Source organism: Orcinus orca, chromosome 14 (assembly GCF_937001465.1).
Source record: "Orcinus orca chromosome 14, mOrcOrc1.1, whole genome shotgun sequence".
In the NCBI taxonomy this organism is placed as follows: Eukaryota; Metazoa; Chordata; class Mammalia; order Artiodactyla; family Delphinidae; genus Orcinus; species Orcinus orca.
Genome location: NC_064572.1, coordinates 58,601,789 through 58,619,624, shown reverse-complemented (window position 1 = coordinate 58,619,624; position 17,836 = coordinate 58,601,789). Strand labels below are relative to the sequence as shown.

The window sequence follows — 17,836 nt, the reverse complement described above, 5'->3', positions numbered from 1 at the left end:
CAGCTACTGAAATGTCTGTACTGCAGTGATCTGACTGACGGGGCCGGGAAAGGAACGCGTTCTCTTGGGATTTAGGAAGAGGTAGTTCTGCACATCAGCTGAATGGGCAAAATCACAAGCTGCTGTTGTGATGAAGTGTTACGACGAGGCATGTTTTCTAGACTTTGCATTCCCGGAAGAAAGGGTCCTATAGCTTAAACAAGCTCTGATGAGTGTTTTCTTGCAATGAAGAGATGGAAGGATTGCTTTGAACCTGGTGGCAGCAAGGGAAGGTGTTCGTGTGTATGCAACTCCGTCCCTTTCCCCATAAAGCCTGAAGCCCTTTTTCTGTGTTGTGCTGTTTTGTTGAGTTGGTTTCAGAGCTTACGGGGATTTTCCTTAAGGATTTAGGGTAAGGCTGACATTGAAGAGAGCTGGAGGGTAACAATCATTGCTGCCAGCTAGAGAGACAAAGGACAAATAAAACCACAGCTCTGCCCTTCTCTGGGCACAATACAGACAGTGCTCAGTAAGACATTTGCGCCTGTCTGTGAAAAGAAACAGGAGGAAGCATTTGATGGACAGAATTATTTGTGATAGCATGGTGAAAAACTCACAGTGGACGTCCATCTGGCCACAGAACAGACTCCTTTTTGTCACTGTCACTGAGATACAAGATTCTACCTATCGAAGCCTGGCCTGCTGTGATGAGGGAAGGTGACATTCCATTTCAGGATGATAAACCCTAGCATCCGACATGGCAGGTTTCGTGGTAGAATTCTTGCCGGCCACATGGGAAGCAGATTTTACTTTGCTGGCTGAGCAGTTCAGAGGGTGAGCAGCTTGTTTCCTGAATGACGCTGGCTCACAGATCCTTGGGTCTTTCTCCCTGTTTTTTGGCTTATGTGTTTAAACTATGGGAATGATGGATTTGCTGAGGTCAGAGTCACACACTGGGTAGGGAGCTCTGCTCCATTTGCATCTGTCCATTCCCATTGCTACAGAAACAACTCACATGTCCCAGCTCAGGGAATGCCAGTCCTGGCATTTTTCCATGCAAGTGGCTTCTTATTAACATTGATGATAATGGCATTTCAGAAAACAAGAGCCTGTCCTGGAAGGGACATTAGTGGTCATCTGGGCAATTCCCTTGTTTTATCCAGGAAAGGACTGCCACAGGACAGTGGCTCGCCTCGGGCCACATAGCCAGTTACCTTGTACCAGAGGCAGAGCTGGAAACCAGGGCTCGACCGTGCTTCACAAAGCACTTTCTCACGTCTTTTCTCGTTTAATCTTTACCACAACTTACCTGAGCACTGGGAATCCCACAGCCATTTGACGAGTTATTGCTTTATTACTGGTAGACCCTGGAGAAGAATAGAAAAGTGGGCCCACCATCCTTTGGGACTAGGTGTCACTTAAGGCATTTAATTACCTGCTGGGAGAAGACTAATGCGTTATTGAGAATGCTCAGAATGATCAGTACTAATCAATGCTTTCCTGCAAAGAATATTAATCCCAGGAAGGTATGATTGGTATGGAGTAAGAAAACACATTAAAATTCTCTTCCATAGGGTCCTTTCAGTAGGCAATGAGGACATTTAGTTAAATGGAACCTTGTTTAATTATTTTAAAAGGCCTTTAAAAATAGAAATAGATGACTATTTCCTTAATTTAGGAGAGAATATTTCTTCTAAACCCAGGTACCATTCTTAGTTTATCTCCTGCATTTATAGTCTACCTCGTTCCCTTAAACTCAGTTTCATTTCACCTAAGGAAGAAACAGTTAAGTAGGAAGTACAAGGTGAGTGATGCTTTCTGTCAGTCACATAAATAGCCTTCGGTGCATGTGCTGAGGCCTCCTAACAACCGTACTCGGAGGAAGGGTTGGCTGGCCTAGGAGAAGGGGTGCCACGTTTTCTGAAATGGGTATCTCTACTCTCTTGAGCATAAAGTAGCAGGAATAGGAAGCACAAAGACGACCTGCTTGCCACAGAACCACACAATAAAAGCCCACAGCAGTTTTAATAGCCTGATTTGAGGAGGAGGAATCAGCCAGCCCTGGTCCCACTATGGGAACTCATCACTGCCTGAGTGAGGGAAGGATAGCACTTCCAGCCTCCCACCATGCTCCATGCTCGTGAATGCTCCGGACGGACCCCCTGGATGCCCTGGCCGCCTTGTGCCAGGAGGCAGGAGGCTTTTGGCTGAGCTGGGAGATAGTCTGCAGACAGCGTAACCGTATGGGACCCAGCGTTCCCCGCAGCCCAGTGCTCCCCCGGTTTCTCCCCGCAGCGCTGTCTCCTCCCTACACAGAGCGCACGTGGGTGGGTACAGCGGGAACCTTGCAGTTGCGGCCATAAAGCCCCCCCAACATGTTTCCTCCCTATTGACCCAGCACCTTTTTCCTTAGTTGTTTTTGTTGGCAGTTTTCCAATACCCTGGACCAGATGATTCACAGCCCATTTTATGCAATTTCATGGCAGAAACTTTTAGCGGACCAGAGACGACTTAAGCGTGAGCAAGAAGAAGCCGATATTGCAGCTCGACGCCACACGGGCGTCATTCCGACGCACCATCAATTTATCACTAATGAGCGCTTTGGGGACCTCCTCAATATAGACGATACAGCAAAAAGGAAATCTGGGTCAGAGGTCTGTTTTGGTCACCTCGATCTGCTGCTTGACCCAAAGCAATATTTGCCTTCCCTCGGCATTGCCCTCTGTAGGCCAAATTACCTCTCCAGACAGCATCTGTCATCCTGGCTTCCCTTAGGCTTGCTTTGGCTCTTCTCTGGCTGGTCGGTGGACATGATTCCCATCATGTCCTGTGCTCTGTATGTCCAAGCATGCCTGGCTGCGGGACCGGGATCTGCTGGCGCACAACCTGAATGCATGCCTTAGAGCATCGGCTGCCTTCATGAGTCTGGTCTTCTCCATCTGCATTTTATCATGAGACTGTGTTGCCTGTGCACTTTGCTTAGAAACCTATACCTTAGTTCATATGCATTAGTAGCTATGGTGTGGACAATTACGAGGTTCTTCTTTGAAAAGATGGTTTAGTGAAACTTGTATTACATGCAATACAGCCACTTGGTATCCTGTGACGATTTAATTGACTGAAGTGTTCAGTAGAGCCGAAGCCTCACTGAGGAATTTTGAAAGCCAGACCGTTTTTGCAGTTAGGGTAAGCCATGGAGGGTAAGAGCTCTCTGAGAGAGATCTCCTTTGTTGCCTTAATTTTGACGTTTCTCAGCTGAAATTATGAAACTTCATATTATACAAGGAACAAAGAAGTACAAGCCTTTGAAGTGATTTTATCCAGGCCTTGGCCTCCTGCGTGAAGGTCAACATATTGAAATTCTTGTGCTGGCCAAATGCCGCAGCTTGCATCAGCGTTTGTTTGGCCACGTGATCCTTAAGTAGCCCTGCTGAAGATCAGCTCCTTTCAGGGAAGCCTGTGTGCCTGGGGCTTGGGGAGGATTGGGGAAATGGGGCAGTGACACCAAAGTATATACAGTTGTATAATCGTTCAGTGTAATAGCCAATTAAATACTCATGTCTCTATCTTTTGAGTGACAGAGGCACCACTGGCTGTTCATCAAATGGTTTGGGTTTTGTTTTTTTTTTTAAAAGAAATAGAAGGTGACTGTAACAAAGAGAGAAAAGGGGGAACCAGACTAGAAGAAGGAAAGCTGGGGAGGGGAAAGAGACTCTAAGGTGATAGAGAAAAATAAAATGTAATAAGGGGAGGCAGAAATTAGCAGGAGTTACTCAGATGCAAGTGAAGGACAACCGCCAGCCCTCAGCATTCCAGCTCCTGAATACCACCCTGTTCTGAAGGCTCTAGTGATGGGTTATCCTTATTCCCAGGCCTACCTGGTTGTGAGTGATGGAGAAGATGGGAACATGCAAAGGCACCCTAGGGCTGCCTAACCCATGTGTAGATAATACATGCAAATGAAATGCAACCAGGGCACAATAACCATGGACAGAGGCAGGCAAACTCTGCCTAACCTGCCTTGCCTCCCTTCTAGAGCAGAGGTTCTCAAACTTAAATGTGTCACAATCCCCTAGACGCTTGTTAAAATACAGGTTGCTGGGCCCCATCCACCAATTTTCTGATTCTGGGGTGGAGCCTGAGAATTTGCATTTCTGAGCAGTTCAGGGACCACATTTTGAGAATCACTGCCCTAGATGTCGACTGACAGACATGGGACAATAAAGACCAATGAGTCCCAGGTACACCAGGCTATGTAGATGTACCTCTGTACCATTCAGTAGAATTTGGATGACCACTAATTTGCCCAGAACCCTGTGAGGGGATAGAAACAAGACTCAGACTGTGCCCTTGGGAAGCTGGCAGTCTAGTGGAAGAGGCACCCTCGGAACAGTTACCTCTGTTGTAATAAGTAACACAATGCCTTGGGAACCAGAGGAGGAAAAGATCGATTCAGCCTCAGGAGGATGGAGGAAGATAAAGAAGGAGATGATGCTTTGTATAGGCAATATGACTCATATAATATGTCTTAAGAGTTCAATGGAATCAGTGTTTCTCAATCTTGAATAATGTATGGATTCCCTTTGATGAAAAAAAATTTTCACCAACCCGATTGGGTTGACCTAAGCCAATTTACAAATTAAATAGTAAACTGTACACGTATACAATTTTTATTTAATAATTATAAATTTAATTGAGAACTGATTCATATTCATGTCCCTATCTTTTGAGTGACAGAGGCACCACTGGCTATTCATCAAATGGTTGGGTTTTATTAATTTAATTGATGGTTGATATAATTTTGCCTGAACTCAGTTGCCACTCAGAGTGTGAATATCGTGCTGTTTTGGTATAAATTTTTTTAAAGTTCATACAGCTTTACAGCTGGCTGTCAACCAGCACCCCCGCCCCCCACTTTTTTAAATTGGAATCACTGAAATTTTTGTGCTTAAAACGTTGGTCATTTGGCTTTCTCTTGTGAACTTGTCGTTTATCATTAACTCCACATTTGTTCTTATTTGCTTACAACTGTTGAATTATGCTCTTTGGTCACAGGCAGGCATTGAAATCTGTGACATTGATTATAAGGTCGTCATTCAGTTGACTTCTAATATGTATGGCAGATAGATGGAAACATCACATGAAAATGCAAAATTAAAAAAAATTCCTGTGGAGAATCCATGGCCTTAAAGAAGATCCCTGTAAGACCCCAGCTTGAGGAACCTGGAAATATGGGGCATTTCACTAAGGGATCAGGATCTAAAACTAAGCTTCATGAAGCTTCTAAAACCATTTTTTTCCTCACATAGAGTCTCCCATTTTCCCCCTCTGCTTTGTCCATGCCTTCTAATATTGAAGAGGAAGTATGTAATTTAATTTTCATCACATTGTTTCCCTATACCAGAAAGTTATAGCAGTTGAAAAGGTTGGAGCTGCTCATGGCTGGGGCAGCATTATACTGGCAGCTGTAAACTGCTTGCTCTCATGATTTCTCCCCTCTATCTTTCTTCTTTTTAAAAAAATTCCCCACTTTTACTGGTGGGGAAGAAAGATGTACAAATAAACATGGTAAGTAAAAGGGAACCTTTTGCTCTCTTTGTTGGAATTGGAGATGAGGAAATTCCAGACAGAGAAGGGGTGTCTAGACAAGGTGCAGCAAGTAGATTTGCCTGACTGGGACAGGAAAAGTGTCATAGGAGATAAAGGCGGTTAGGTATGAGTGGGGAGAAATGACCCAAAGGCCTTAACCCACCTCAGGAATTGAGAGTTGATCTGAGGCACAGTTGAGAGACTGGGCCAACTTCAAAGCAAGGAAGAGATGTGATGGAGGTATTTGAGGAATGTTATTTGTGCTCCTGAGTGACAGTAGATTAGAGTGAAGAGAACTGAAGTCAAAGGAAGCTCTGTGCCTGTGGGAAATAGAGGTCAGACCTGAGTGGGGCTGTGGAAGGGACGGAGGGAGGGTTGGCGTGACTTAATGACAGGCTCGATGAGAAAGTGGAGATGGGGGCTGTGGCTGACTTCCAGTCTTGGCGGTCTAGGAGGAGAGGGCTACCTAACAAGAATGGAAGCCTTGAAGGAAGAGCATGAGCTCAGGGCTCGCTTTATCTGGCTTTTTTGGATGATTTCACAGACCTGGAGAAATATGTGGAGTTGGAGGTGATGTGAGAAGTCACTCAGGGTTCATTTACTTGCAGGTCATAATTTAAGTCAGGTAAAGAGAACATGTTCCCCAAAGACTAAGACAGTTAGATAAGGAATGTCTCAGGACTTCTGGCTGGGTTTTGTTTGTTTGTTTGTTTTTTAAATAGTGGTGTCAGCCTCGGGGACCAGCATTTCAACTTTAGGACTTTTCTAACCATCTCTTCCCCACATCTGCCCCTCCGTAGGGAGATCCTCACGCGTGGCATAGCTGATTGAACGTCCATGTAGTGCTCTGCTAAGGTCAGACAAGTAGATTTCTGCCCAGATTTCGACACCAGAGTAAACTGGTTAGGGTGGATTTTTCTGCTTTGCTTTCCGGAAACTTATAAACATGTGTCCTTTTCATTATGCATAAATTGTGATTTTAACTTGTCACTGTTTCCTGTGTTTAGATGAGACCTGCCAGAGCCAAGTTTGACTTTAAAGCTCAGACGCTAAAGTAAGTGCCACCAGTCATATTCATTTATTTTAACTGCTTTGAAGCACAGACATGCACTCATAGAGAAGAGTGGGAGAAAATAACAACAATAAGAAACAGGGGTTTTTAGGTTGTACTATGTGCAAGCACCATTCAAAGTACTTTACGTATGTTAACTCATTCATCCCTCATTGGAACCCTGTGGGGTTGGTGCTATTGTTATTTCCCTTGTAGTAATGGGGAAACCAAGGTTCTGCAAGGTTAAGGAACTTGCCCAAGCTGGTCAGTGATGGAGTTGGGATTCAAATCCAGGTAGCCTGGTGCCAGAGCCTGGGCTGTCAGCTCTGTGCTGCTCTGCTACCTCCTATGTGGGGACTCAGTTTGCTTCATTAAGTGGTGGCTTGATCTGACTTTCTCTACGGAAGGAACCAGAACCAGTCTCTAGGAAGATAACTTTGCCAGTTTTGCTGCAACATCCCGAGAGATTAAAGGCTTATGTGAACCCACAGGAGACCAGCATTTCTCTAAGTATGTTCCTCAGAGTGCTGGCTCTGTAAATATTTCTCAAATAGTGTTCCATCATAGAAATGAGTCTGGGAACCACTGCGTCCTATGTCTGTACCTCCTGCCCCTCCTTGAAGAGAGACTTTGCTATTGACATATTAATGGCTCTCTAGAAGTTTTTCAATAAAGAAACCTAATTAGCTGATTTAGCCAATGTTACCTAAGTTTAGACGACCAGAAAACCTTTCCATTTTCCGTAGAATGAAATGTGAGAAATGACTGGGATCCTAGAGGAACTTGCTCACTTCATATCTGATTATGGATTAAAACGGGTTGTGAGTTTTCATTGGCAGCAGTGAACAGCAGCCATCCGGCTGTCCTGGTGACGAAAGGGGAAGGAAAACCCTCCATCCTTGGATGCTGGAAAATGCTGTACGGAGGCTGCTCAGCTGTGGTTCCGATCTCCTCCAACACAAAATGAGTGACTAGCCTACTGTTTCCAGAACCTAGGCACAAATCTGGTGCATTTGGCTTTGCTTGTAATTACTCCAGTGCTTTAGCTTGTCACCTAATGAGAGGTGGTGGCATAATGTGCTGGGTTGATTATGGGCTCTAGAGTCAGGAAGTCCTGGGTTTGAATCCCACCTGTGCCACTTATCGCCTCTGATCATGGGCAAATCACCAACCTCTCCACCTCAAATTTCCTCATCTGTAAAATGGGCATAAAAATGCCTCTCTTAAAAAAAAAATGCCTCTCTTGCAGGGCAGCCAAGGTAATACTTGTAAGATATGTTGCATAGTGTAGCAAAAGTGTCCCCCTCCTTTTTTTAAACCAGAGACCTCTGGTTATAATATATATATATATATATATATAGTTATGTAAATTAATTTTTTAGTTTAATCAAGAAGTACCTTTTCCTCTTTTTTCTTTGAATTGAGAAAGTTCCATGTAATCATTGAATGGTATTGTGATATTACATTTAGCTAGATTTCATTTAAAAATCCTCACAGATAGAACAGGTGAGAAGGCTAAGATAGACAAACTCATCACCATTTACCAACGTTGCTCATGCTGGGACAGGGCTCCTTCCTCCTGACCCAGTGCTTTCATTGTACCACGTTGCCTCCCAAGAAAAGTTAATAATACTTTTTAAAGAGAAAACAAAAGATCCATAGACTTGAATATTTTAAAACATCTCCAGTCACTGGGTTCTGTTTTCCTCCATAGTATGTTACTCAAAAAAGTGTTCTGTGGGAGCACTCGTTTCAACCAAGTTAAACAGGTTTCTGTCCCACAGGACTTTCTCCAAGCTTCCACTGTGCTAATGTACATGGTGACACTCCAGAAAAGATCTAAAGTACATCATATTATTTCCCAAACCTTGTTATTACCAGACCTTGCCATGTGCCTAAGTGACCTGTGAGTCACTTAGGGTGGCAGAGCTTGGAGCCTGCAGATCTCCAGCAGGGGTGGATATTCTGAGGGTTCTGCTCATCTGTGTGCCCACAGTTGGGAGTAAATGGAGGGGAGGATTCAGAACTCCTCCAGGGAGGGCTATGGCAAGAATTTGGCCAAAGACCTTCTTTCTTCCAGAGACAAATGCCCCGGATCCCCTTCACAGGCCTCTTTAGGGTTAGAATCCTGCCTACCAGTGCAAGACCCACACAGGCTGCCTTGTTCTCTCATCCAGCACAGTGCTGACTTTGTGTGAGGTTTTCCAGATGTGCCCCTTTGTTTAGCCAGCATCCCTCACGTACCGTGGGACTTCCTGGCACACTGCAAAGCAGGCACACCCCGTCCAAATTGCAGTCAGAGTCCTGTCTTTCCATGCTGTTGGTTTGAGGCAAATGGAAAAGATCTAGTCATTTTTTCTTTTTTTTTGGCTGCGTTGGGTCTTTGTTGCTGCGCACGGGCTTTCTCTAGTTGCGGCGAGCGGGGGCTACTCTTCGTTGCGGTGTGCGGGCTTCTCCTTGCAGTGGCTTCTCTTGTGGAGCACGGGCTCTAGGCGTGCAGGCTTCAGTAGCTGTGGCACTCGGGCTCAGTAGTTGTGGCTTGCAGGTTCTAGAGCGCAGGCTCAGTAGTTAAGACGCACGGGCTTAGGTGCTCCATGGCATGTGGGATCTTCCTGGACCAGGGCTCGAACCTGTGTCCTCTGCATTGGCAGGAAGATTCTTAACCACTGCGCCACCAGGGAAGCCCCACTTTTTTTTTTTTAATGCAAGAAAATTTCAAGGTACAGTTTTTGTGTTGCTTAAAATTTATCTTTCTCTCTCAGTTTTTAAAATGGAGTCCTGGTTAGCGGTTAACATATTATTGAGGCAAACAAAGGGATGTATATGGAAAAGTTGAAAAGGGGCAGGAAGACCATTTGAAGGAAAATCCACTTTTCTTTCCAAGATCCCTTTTCCATGTTGAAAAGAAAGTGAATTAACATTTACTGAGTGTTAACTATGTAACAGGCACCGCGCTAGGTGTTTTATTTGTAGTTTGTTGCTGAATTCTCCACCAACTCTGAGTTAGCTCCTGTTTTCAGATAAAGAAAGTATCTCAGAGAGATTAAATATCTCGCCCAAGGTACCAGAGCTGGTAAATGGTATAACTGGGTTTTGAACCCAGATCTGCCTAATATCAGAGCGTTTCTACTGCATGATGATGGATGGATGGATGAATGGGTAATGAAATGAGTGGTGGATGGATGGCTAAACGGATAGAATGATAAAAGGATATCCGTATGTCACAAACAATTTGAGGGTAATTTAAATGTCATGGGTAATGAAGGCATGCATTTCTAGGGCACAGAAGAGGGTAGTGAAAGTATCTAGAAGGAAACATTTTTCATTAATGAACAGCAGCTAAGACTGCTGGGTGCATCACTGTGTGTTGCATAAATATTCTGAGCATAAGACAGCATTGACAAAAAATACATTGGGGAAACCACAACAAACTAATAAGGCGTCTGGGCACTTGTCAGTTTGAAAGTTAACCTTCATCCCACAAGACTGGAAAAATGCCGAATGTGCTGCAGTTTCCTGAATAGTGGAGTTGTCGCATCCACATATGGAGCCGCCTCTTCTGTAACTTGTCCCCTTTGACCTCACTCGAAGTCTCCTTTTGCTAAAACAAGGAGCATCTTAATCTTACACACATTGGGACATCTGATAAGATGCTGTGACCCTCTGTCCACAGGGAGCTTCCTCTGCAGAAGGGAGACGTCGTGTACATTTATAAGCAGATCGATCAGAACTGGTATGAAGGAGAGCACCACGGCCGGGTGGGAATCTTCCCCCGCACCTACATTGAGGTACTCTGGCTCTTTCTCTTTCTAAGGAAAAGCCTGGTCGTGCCCAAAGCACAATTCATTTAACTTGTGTTTTGTTTCCTCCTTTCATTTCTCTGCTTTCTTCTCTTTTCCATTCTCCTTCGCCTCTTTTTTCCTTTCTCAGCTTCTTCCTCCTGCTGAGAAGGCTCAGCCCAAAAAGCTGGCACCAGTGCAGGTTCTGGAATACGGCGAAGCTATCGCCAAGTTTAACTTTAATGGTGATACACAAGTAGAGATGTCCTTCAGAAAGGTAAGCTGCCCTCTCATCCCACGCCAGGGGGCCCCGCTGGGTGGCGCTGTCATCGTGGGGATGGGGCACTGCAGCGGCGGCCACTGTGGTGAGGCTGCCGTGCCCCCAAGCTCCGTGCCCCATCAAGGATTGCACAGAGGGCAGTTGCAGGGTTTCTGCCATGAAGTATTAAAAAAACAAACCCTGCATTGAGTTCACTAATGAACGGTCCATGAATTCTCACAGACCTACCTCTTTTGTAAACCGTATTCAGTGTTTATCGAGCACCTAGTAATGTGAGAAGTGCTGTGTTGGTAACTAGGTGGTACAACATTAATGTGGAGAAAAGGAAGTCCAGGAAGTTTGAAAAACTTTGAAGCCAAGAGTCATAGGTTATCAGCTGTGTGGCTTTGGGGGAGTTAAATAATTGTTCAGAGCTGCGATTTTTTTATATGTAAAATGAAGATAAATGGCCCCCTTCCAGAGCGGCTGTGAGAGGATTTAATGAAACAGCCTCAGTGAAGCCCCCAGTGTGACACGTGGCATCTAGTTGGGGCTCACTGAGCAGGAGAGGACAGTGTTATCATTGCCTTCAAGGCGCTCATGCTTATTTTGAACACAGTTAAGCTGTGCAGAGACACTGTCCTTCCCACGAATTCAGACGCTGTCTTTACATGCCAAAATTCTCAACTGGCTGAAGGTATTAAAGTTACTAATTTTACTGAGGATTGAGGGAAGTGAGCTTATGCCTGGAAAAAACTGAGCCAGCTTATAGAAAAAAGAAACACTGGAAGCAGCCTAATTGCCCTACATCAGGAGACCAATAATTAAACCATTATATGTACGTACAATAGAACATCCTGCAGTGGGCCATTAAGCTGTGCACCGCCAGGAAAAATGTAGAATTCTATTTCTTGATAAAGAAGGAGGTTCACTGTGTGTTATTGAGTATAAAAAAGCAAGTTGGAAAGGGGAATAGAGTGCGTATTCAGTTTTCATAAGAAAAAAGTATGTGCAAGTCTAATTCACATGGAATTATCTACACCAAAATATTAACAGTGGTTACCCCCAAGTGATAATATTATGGTAATGATTATTTTCTGCCTCAGGTTTATGTTTTAATTTTTCTGTAATACAGGAAAAAATAAAATTACATAAAAAGAGAAAAAGAACCCCAAAAACCTTTACCTTAGAGAAGAAGATTGGATATCTGTCTGTTCTGCATTAGATGAGTCAAAAATACTACGTTTGCCTGTTAGCTTGAGAGAATGAGTCTGACCTTCTCCTTTACCAAAATATGTAAAGACCAAGCTTAACAGCCTCCAGGTATCTCTACTGCTGTTAACATCTCCGTCCCCGTGATAACTAATTCCATCCAGGTCTAGCAAAGAAGGTTTTTCTGAACAAAGAATGTAATAAATAATGCAGGAGAGCACGAGGTACAGGCAGGGGCCTCAGACGTGCCAAGGCCTGCTAGGACAAGGACCCTTGCCTTTCTGTGTCTTGCAGGGCGAGAGGATCACGCTGCTTCGACAGGTGGACGAGAACTGGTACGAAGGGAGGATCCCAGGGACGTCCCGGCAAGGCATCTTCCCCATCACCTATGTGGACGTGATCAAACGGCCGTTGGTGAAAAACCCTGTGGATTACATCGACCTGCCTTTCTCCTCCTCCCCAAGTCGTAGTGCCACTGCAAGCCCTCAGGTACCTAAGCTTCTCGCCACTGGTTTTCACACTCAGCACGACAAACCTCAGTGCTAATAGCACACAGCCCCTCGGGGGTGGTTCTGCAACACTGTGATTAAGAACCGTCTGCAGCAGTGCAGGGTTTGTTCTCATGTGTACAAATGGCATTTTTCAAGACCTTGGTGGGAGAAATACTATCTTGGGGAAAAGGAAGTGCTTAAGGTGATTGCTCTGGGGATAAGATGATTAGGGAGAGAGAAATAAGCACCATTATCAGTTGGTCCAAAACTCTGTTCTGGGAGCATCCCTTCCTGGGTGAAGCTGGTTGTCTGGATACCACCACTGTCCCATGGCCAGTATGGTTCTCTTAGTCATCTTACTGGTCAAGATTGGCCTGTAGAAGACAAAGATTGAAAGAGAGAATTTCATGGGCTCATCCTCAGACATATAGACTGGATTCAGAGTGTTCTTTGCAATCAAGAACCGGGTTGGAAAAGGAACAGTGTCTCTGTCTGTACTGGGCTGAAAAGAAGTAGATTCATAGGCACAGTAAGATCTTTGCTTGCCTGAACATTAATTGTGAACAAACTTGTTTTAAAATATAAATTATTCCAAACCCATCCCCACTTTCCCAAAGCCAAGAAAAAAATCAGACCTTGGGTTCAGGAGAGGCACAGTGGGGTGACTGCTTGTGAAATAGACTGACCATAAGTGGTAAGCTACAGGGAGTATGGCCAGAGAAATGAGAGCAGGACCTGGGGACACTTGGATGGTGCCTCTTTTCTCTCATCTTCTAATCATTTCCTCCTCTCCCACCTGCCACTGCTGACCCCAGGAGATGGTTCTTGGCAGGAAGCATGAGATGGGCTGACCCAGGGCTTCCTGCACAGCGAGATCCAGATCCTATGATCTCTCGAGGAGAGGGTGTGAGCCAGGCGCAGGGCGTTCTGCTTCGTCATAGCATGGGGAACTCAACTAGATTTTTCGCTTGACTGTAGCCAAGCACAACTATAGAACAAGATGACTACGATACTCATACTCCTCTCTGGAAGGCTCTCTGCTGAGCCCCCCTAGAGAGAATAAAAGCCCAAGAAGGGTCAGAGCAGTGGCAGGCCTTGTTAAACTTTTACTGAAGTCTAGTTGACATACAATGTTATATTAGTGTCAGGTGTACAGCACAGTGGTTCAACCAGGACACCTTTTTCTCCTCATGGCTCTGGGTCAAGGCTGCATTGGCAGAGGCGGTTGGGTGGGGTGCTTCCAGCGTGTCCCTTTACAAGTCTGATTCCACAGACCAGCCGGCAACGTCTGTTCCTGCCCTGATGGGACCCTTTCTCCCATCTCCATACCGCGTGCTTCTCCATCCTCCCCCCGCCTGCACACACCCGCGCATCCACACGCATGCACCCACATCCCAGTTTCTCTCCCAACCTAACCAGATGATTTCCTTTTTGGACACCAGAGTGTCCTGCTCTTCCTCTCCATTTCACTCCTCTCCATATAGCCCTTGTGATTATTTTCCCCTTTTCTTCTCTGTGCTGACACTTGTGCCTTTTGCTTCTTTTGTTTTCCTCTCTCTCCTTTTCTTTTGAAGTTTCCCGGTCACAGCAAGCTCATCACGCCAGCCCCCTCATCTCTGCCCCACGCCCACCGAGCCCTGTCCCCCGAGATGCACGCTGTCACCTCTGAGTGGATCTCGCTGACTGTAGGAGTCCCGAGCAGGCGGCCTCTGGCCCTGACCCCACCCTTGCCTCCTCTGCCAGAGGCTTCTGTCTATAGCCCTGAACCCCTGGCCTTGTGGGCGAGGCCCAGCTCCTCCCTTACCCTCAGCGTCCCCCGTTCGGGCTGGTCGGCCTGGGCCACCCCACGCTCAGCAGTCTCCCCGCTGGCCCTGCCTCCCCCGCACAAAGCCTGCTCCCTGGCGCCCGGTTCCCAGACCTCCCTCCACGCCAGCGGAGATGGTGGTACCCACGTGCCACCTCCAGGGGTCCTCAAGGATAGCTTCTCCCAGCTGAGGCTTGGGCATTCGGACAGGGTCATCTCGGAGCTTAGTGACGCCTTTAGCAGCCAGGGTGAGCGGCAGCCGTGGCGAGAAGGAAGTGGAGCACGTGAGAGGAAAGCAGACAGGGAGGCAGGTGAGAGATGCCCGGGTGGACCCGCCATCTCTAAGAAGAGCTGCCTGAGACCGTCAGACGTGGTCAGGTGTCTGAGCACCGAACAGAGACCCACAGAGCTCCACACCCCAGAGGAGAGCCGGCCCCGCCAGCCCCGGGGTAGCCCTTTCCCGGGAAGGGAGGCTGAGCCCTCAGAGCTGCAGAGAGGTGGCGAGCCGGCCGAGAGGAAGGCCGCTCGGACTGCCGCGAGCGAGGTAGGCCTGCAGCATGCCCGTGTGTGCCCGGGTGTCCTGGCCAGCAGGGTGGGCTCACCCCTGGCCGCGTGGACGCCCGTGAGAGCTGTTTGCTTTCTTGGGAACAAAAATATGACCCAGGAGGGAACGGAGGGGTTGTCCATTAAGGTGTCAGGGCTGGGACAGTGGAGGCAAAGGACAGTCTGTATCCTGGCCTCTCAAGGTGATTCAGAAGCGACCCCCACGTTGGGCACCTCCTGGGCTGGTGCAAAAGCCCACGAGGAGGCAGGCCTTCCTCCCGGCCCCGTCGTGCTGGGGGATGATCCTCCCTCTGCCCAACACGGCCGAGAACACCAGGCTTCGGTGGGGCTCCGTGTGATTCGGTTTTGTGTGCGACACGCTTCGTTTCCGTAACCCACGGTGCTCTGCCTGCCAGCGCTCAGCCGTGTCAGGTCTTCGTCCTGTCTCGTGTTTGTGTGCGAGCTGACTTGTTCACTGAAGAGCAAATGCGTTTTGGTTCTGGGGGGAGTGGCCCCGTGCTGGGCTCCTTGAAAGGCAGGCCAGGGTTTTAGGTGACTGTCCCATTTTCTCTCCGGGTCAGCTATCCGGATTTGGGGGTTTGGACCAGGGCGGCCCTAGGGTGTTTTGAGGGCTGAAAATTTGGGGGCAGGGGGAGATGAACTTAGCAGTTGGATCACGGTTCTAATTTTGGCTACGTTGTTTACTACCCCAGAAGGCAAAGATTTGGGCAGCTTCTCTAAAGCAGCCAGGTTTGAATGCCTGCTCACCTCTACTGTCCAGTGACTTGGGAGTGAGTTACTTCCCCTCTCTGAGCTTCAGTTTCCTCATCCATAAAATGGAGATTGACACCTACCTCAGAGTCTGGTTGAGAGGATTCCACGAAGTGATGCATGTAAAGTGCTAAGCACAGGGGCTGGGAACGGAACATGTCAGCACTTTACAAATGGAAGCTATCCGCTTTGGGTGATGGAGAGCTGCTTCTGGAACTGAGAACATTCTAGAATGTTTTTCGAACCAGATAGCATTCTTGAAGATGTCTCCAAATCATTATCTACTGTGCACAATGTCCATGATAGACGATGCTTGATCCTCAGACCTGCAATCCCAGTTTCCCTTTAAAGTGTCATTTACTCAACAAATAGTTGATTGAAGGCCTGTAGACACCAGCCTCTGGGCAGGATACAGGGGTTATCTCATCTCTGCCCTTGAGGAGCCTTATGCTTCAGTGAGTCTGACGGACACAGCAGTAGAGGTGTGCTTGGAGGCCGCAGGAGCCCAGCGGCCTAAAGCACAGGTGAGGCCAGACCTGCAGCCCCAGCCTGTGGCGGGGAGTGGGGCATCATTGCTGCAGGGAAGGACAGTGTGGGATAATGATAAATAACCAGGCTTAGCCTCCCCACTGGTTTTCTCCTATGCAAAGTAGGAGTGGAACTCTGTCCCTCCCTCGAAGGGCAGTGTAAGGATTAAATGAGGTGGGTGTGGTGCCTGGCATGTGGGAAGGCTCCCTAAAGTGGATTGTGTGGGCCTGAGGAAAGAGAATACCTGGGGAGGGTTTTACCTGGCCCGGGAGCAGGTGCTCCTGGAAGGGGTGTTCTGTGAGGAAAGAAGGGTGTGTCTAGTCAGGAATGAATAGTTCGCCGGGGGAGAGCGGGTGAAGTGGCTGGTTGAAAAGAAGTGAATGTCTCAACACAGGAACAATTCTGTAAATGTTCTAAGTCAGCGCCTGGGGCCTGGAGGCCTCGTTATGGTCAGCAGTGAGTCATTGCGGCCTGACGCCAGGACCCGCTCGGGTGAGATTAGTGGTACGCGCTGCCCGCTTCCTAACGAGGAGAGGAGGGGGCTGGCAACACAGAAAGCCAGGCTTGTTGAAAACTGATTTGCCTTTCTTGGTGGGCTTCCAGACCCCAAGTGCACCGCTTCCTGTCCCCTCCCTTCCTCCTGCTTTCCCAGCACGAGCCCCTTCTCCACGGCACCCATCTTGCTCCCTGTTGAGAGCTGGGGGTTGTGTGAAAAGGGCTCCTGCCCACACACTCCCTCCCAAGCCCCTTTGCCTTCCCCTCCTGGCACTGGGAGCAGGATGGCAACCCGGGAAATGAGGTCCTGCAAAAGAAGCTTTCTGCCTCTTGAGGGCCTCTTTGGATGACAGAGCTAAAGATGGGAAGGGCTTGAATGACAGGTATTCTCTGGTGATCCAGTCACAAGATGTGATCTCAGGCTGTGTCACTTATTTGAATAAATGCATTCCAGACCAGTCTGCGTTATCAGGAGAACTGCCAGCCACGCTTGTCCTTGCGGTGCGGTGCTAAACCAGTAATTCAATTTTGTTATCACTGTTGGGAAGCTAGGTTGAGCATCTGACCCATTCGAGGGAATTTAACCTGAGAGCATGAAAAGACATTGGGAAATGTTATGACCATTGCCTCTCCCATTCAAGCATCTAGGATGTTCTAGGCACTGTGCTAAGTGCTGCAAGAGGCACAGAGGAGTGAACATCGTCAGGGGCTCCCCTTTGCTCTCAGGAAAGTCTCTCCTCCTTCATGGGCTTAGGAAGGCCCCATGTGATCGGGCCCCTTAGACAGCAAGCCAGCCTCACCTTCCAAAGCCTCCCTTGCTTTGTATGTCTGGGAAATTCCCACCTGTCCTTCACTTTTCCACTTAGATGTTGCTCCTTCCAGGAAGCCTTTCCTGACAACTTTTCCCTCCCCCTGCAAGACTAGATTAAATGCTGGACTTTGTGCTTTCACAGCTCCCTGCACCTGACCTAAGGGGCACTTATCAGCTCTATTGTATTCGTCCCTTTGTTTGTCACCATTAGAGCATAAGGGACCAGAACCCCTGAGATATGGAAGGCACTCAATGAATATTTTTTGAGTGAAAGAAAGAATACAATATGACTGACCCCAACTAAAGGAGTGTATGAGCTCCACTGGGGGGATGAGACATGTTCACAATTGTAACGCAGACAGGGAAGTAGGGTCACAAACAGTTCGCTCTGAGAGTTCAAGATGGGAAGAAATAATAAGCGGCAGGAAGAGGAAGATGGAAAGACTTTAAGAGAAAAGCGGCTTTTGATCTGGGGCTTAAAGAACTGGGGGTTTTATGATAGGTGAACAGCAGGAGGGCGGCAT

At 47.3% G+C, this 17,836-nt stretch overlaps 1 protein-coding gene across 50 annotated transcripts in view; it reads left to right on the top strand.

The window, feature by feature from the left end:
* SORBS1 (sorbin and SH3 domain containing 1) overlaps nucleotides 1–17,836 on the top strand; it is a 240,759-nt gene that overhangs the window by 205,050 nt on the left and 17,873 nt on the right. For 31 of the 50 annotated variants that reach the window (XM_049696702.1, XM_049696700.1, XM_049696685.1 and 28 more), the window contains 6 exons: nucleotides 2,466–2,633; nucleotides 6,576–6,622; nucleotides 10,293–10,407; nucleotides 10,550–10,675; nucleotides 12,164–12,358; nucleotides 13,935–14,708. In XM_049696702.1, the coding sequence (XP_049552659.1) occupies nucleotides 2,466–2,633; nucleotides 6,576–6,622; nucleotides 10,293–10,407; nucleotides 10,550–10,675; nucleotides 12,164–12,358; nucleotides 13,935–14,708 (1,425 nt within the window). The remainder of the gene's footprint in view (nucleotides 1–2,465; nucleotides 2,634–6,575; nucleotides 6,623–10,292; nucleotides 10,408–10,549; nucleotides 10,676–12,163; nucleotides 12,359–13,934; nucleotides 14,709–17,836) is intronic. The other 19 variants (XM_049696726.1, XM_049696719.1, XM_049696725.1 and 16 more) reach the window with 3 other exon arrangements.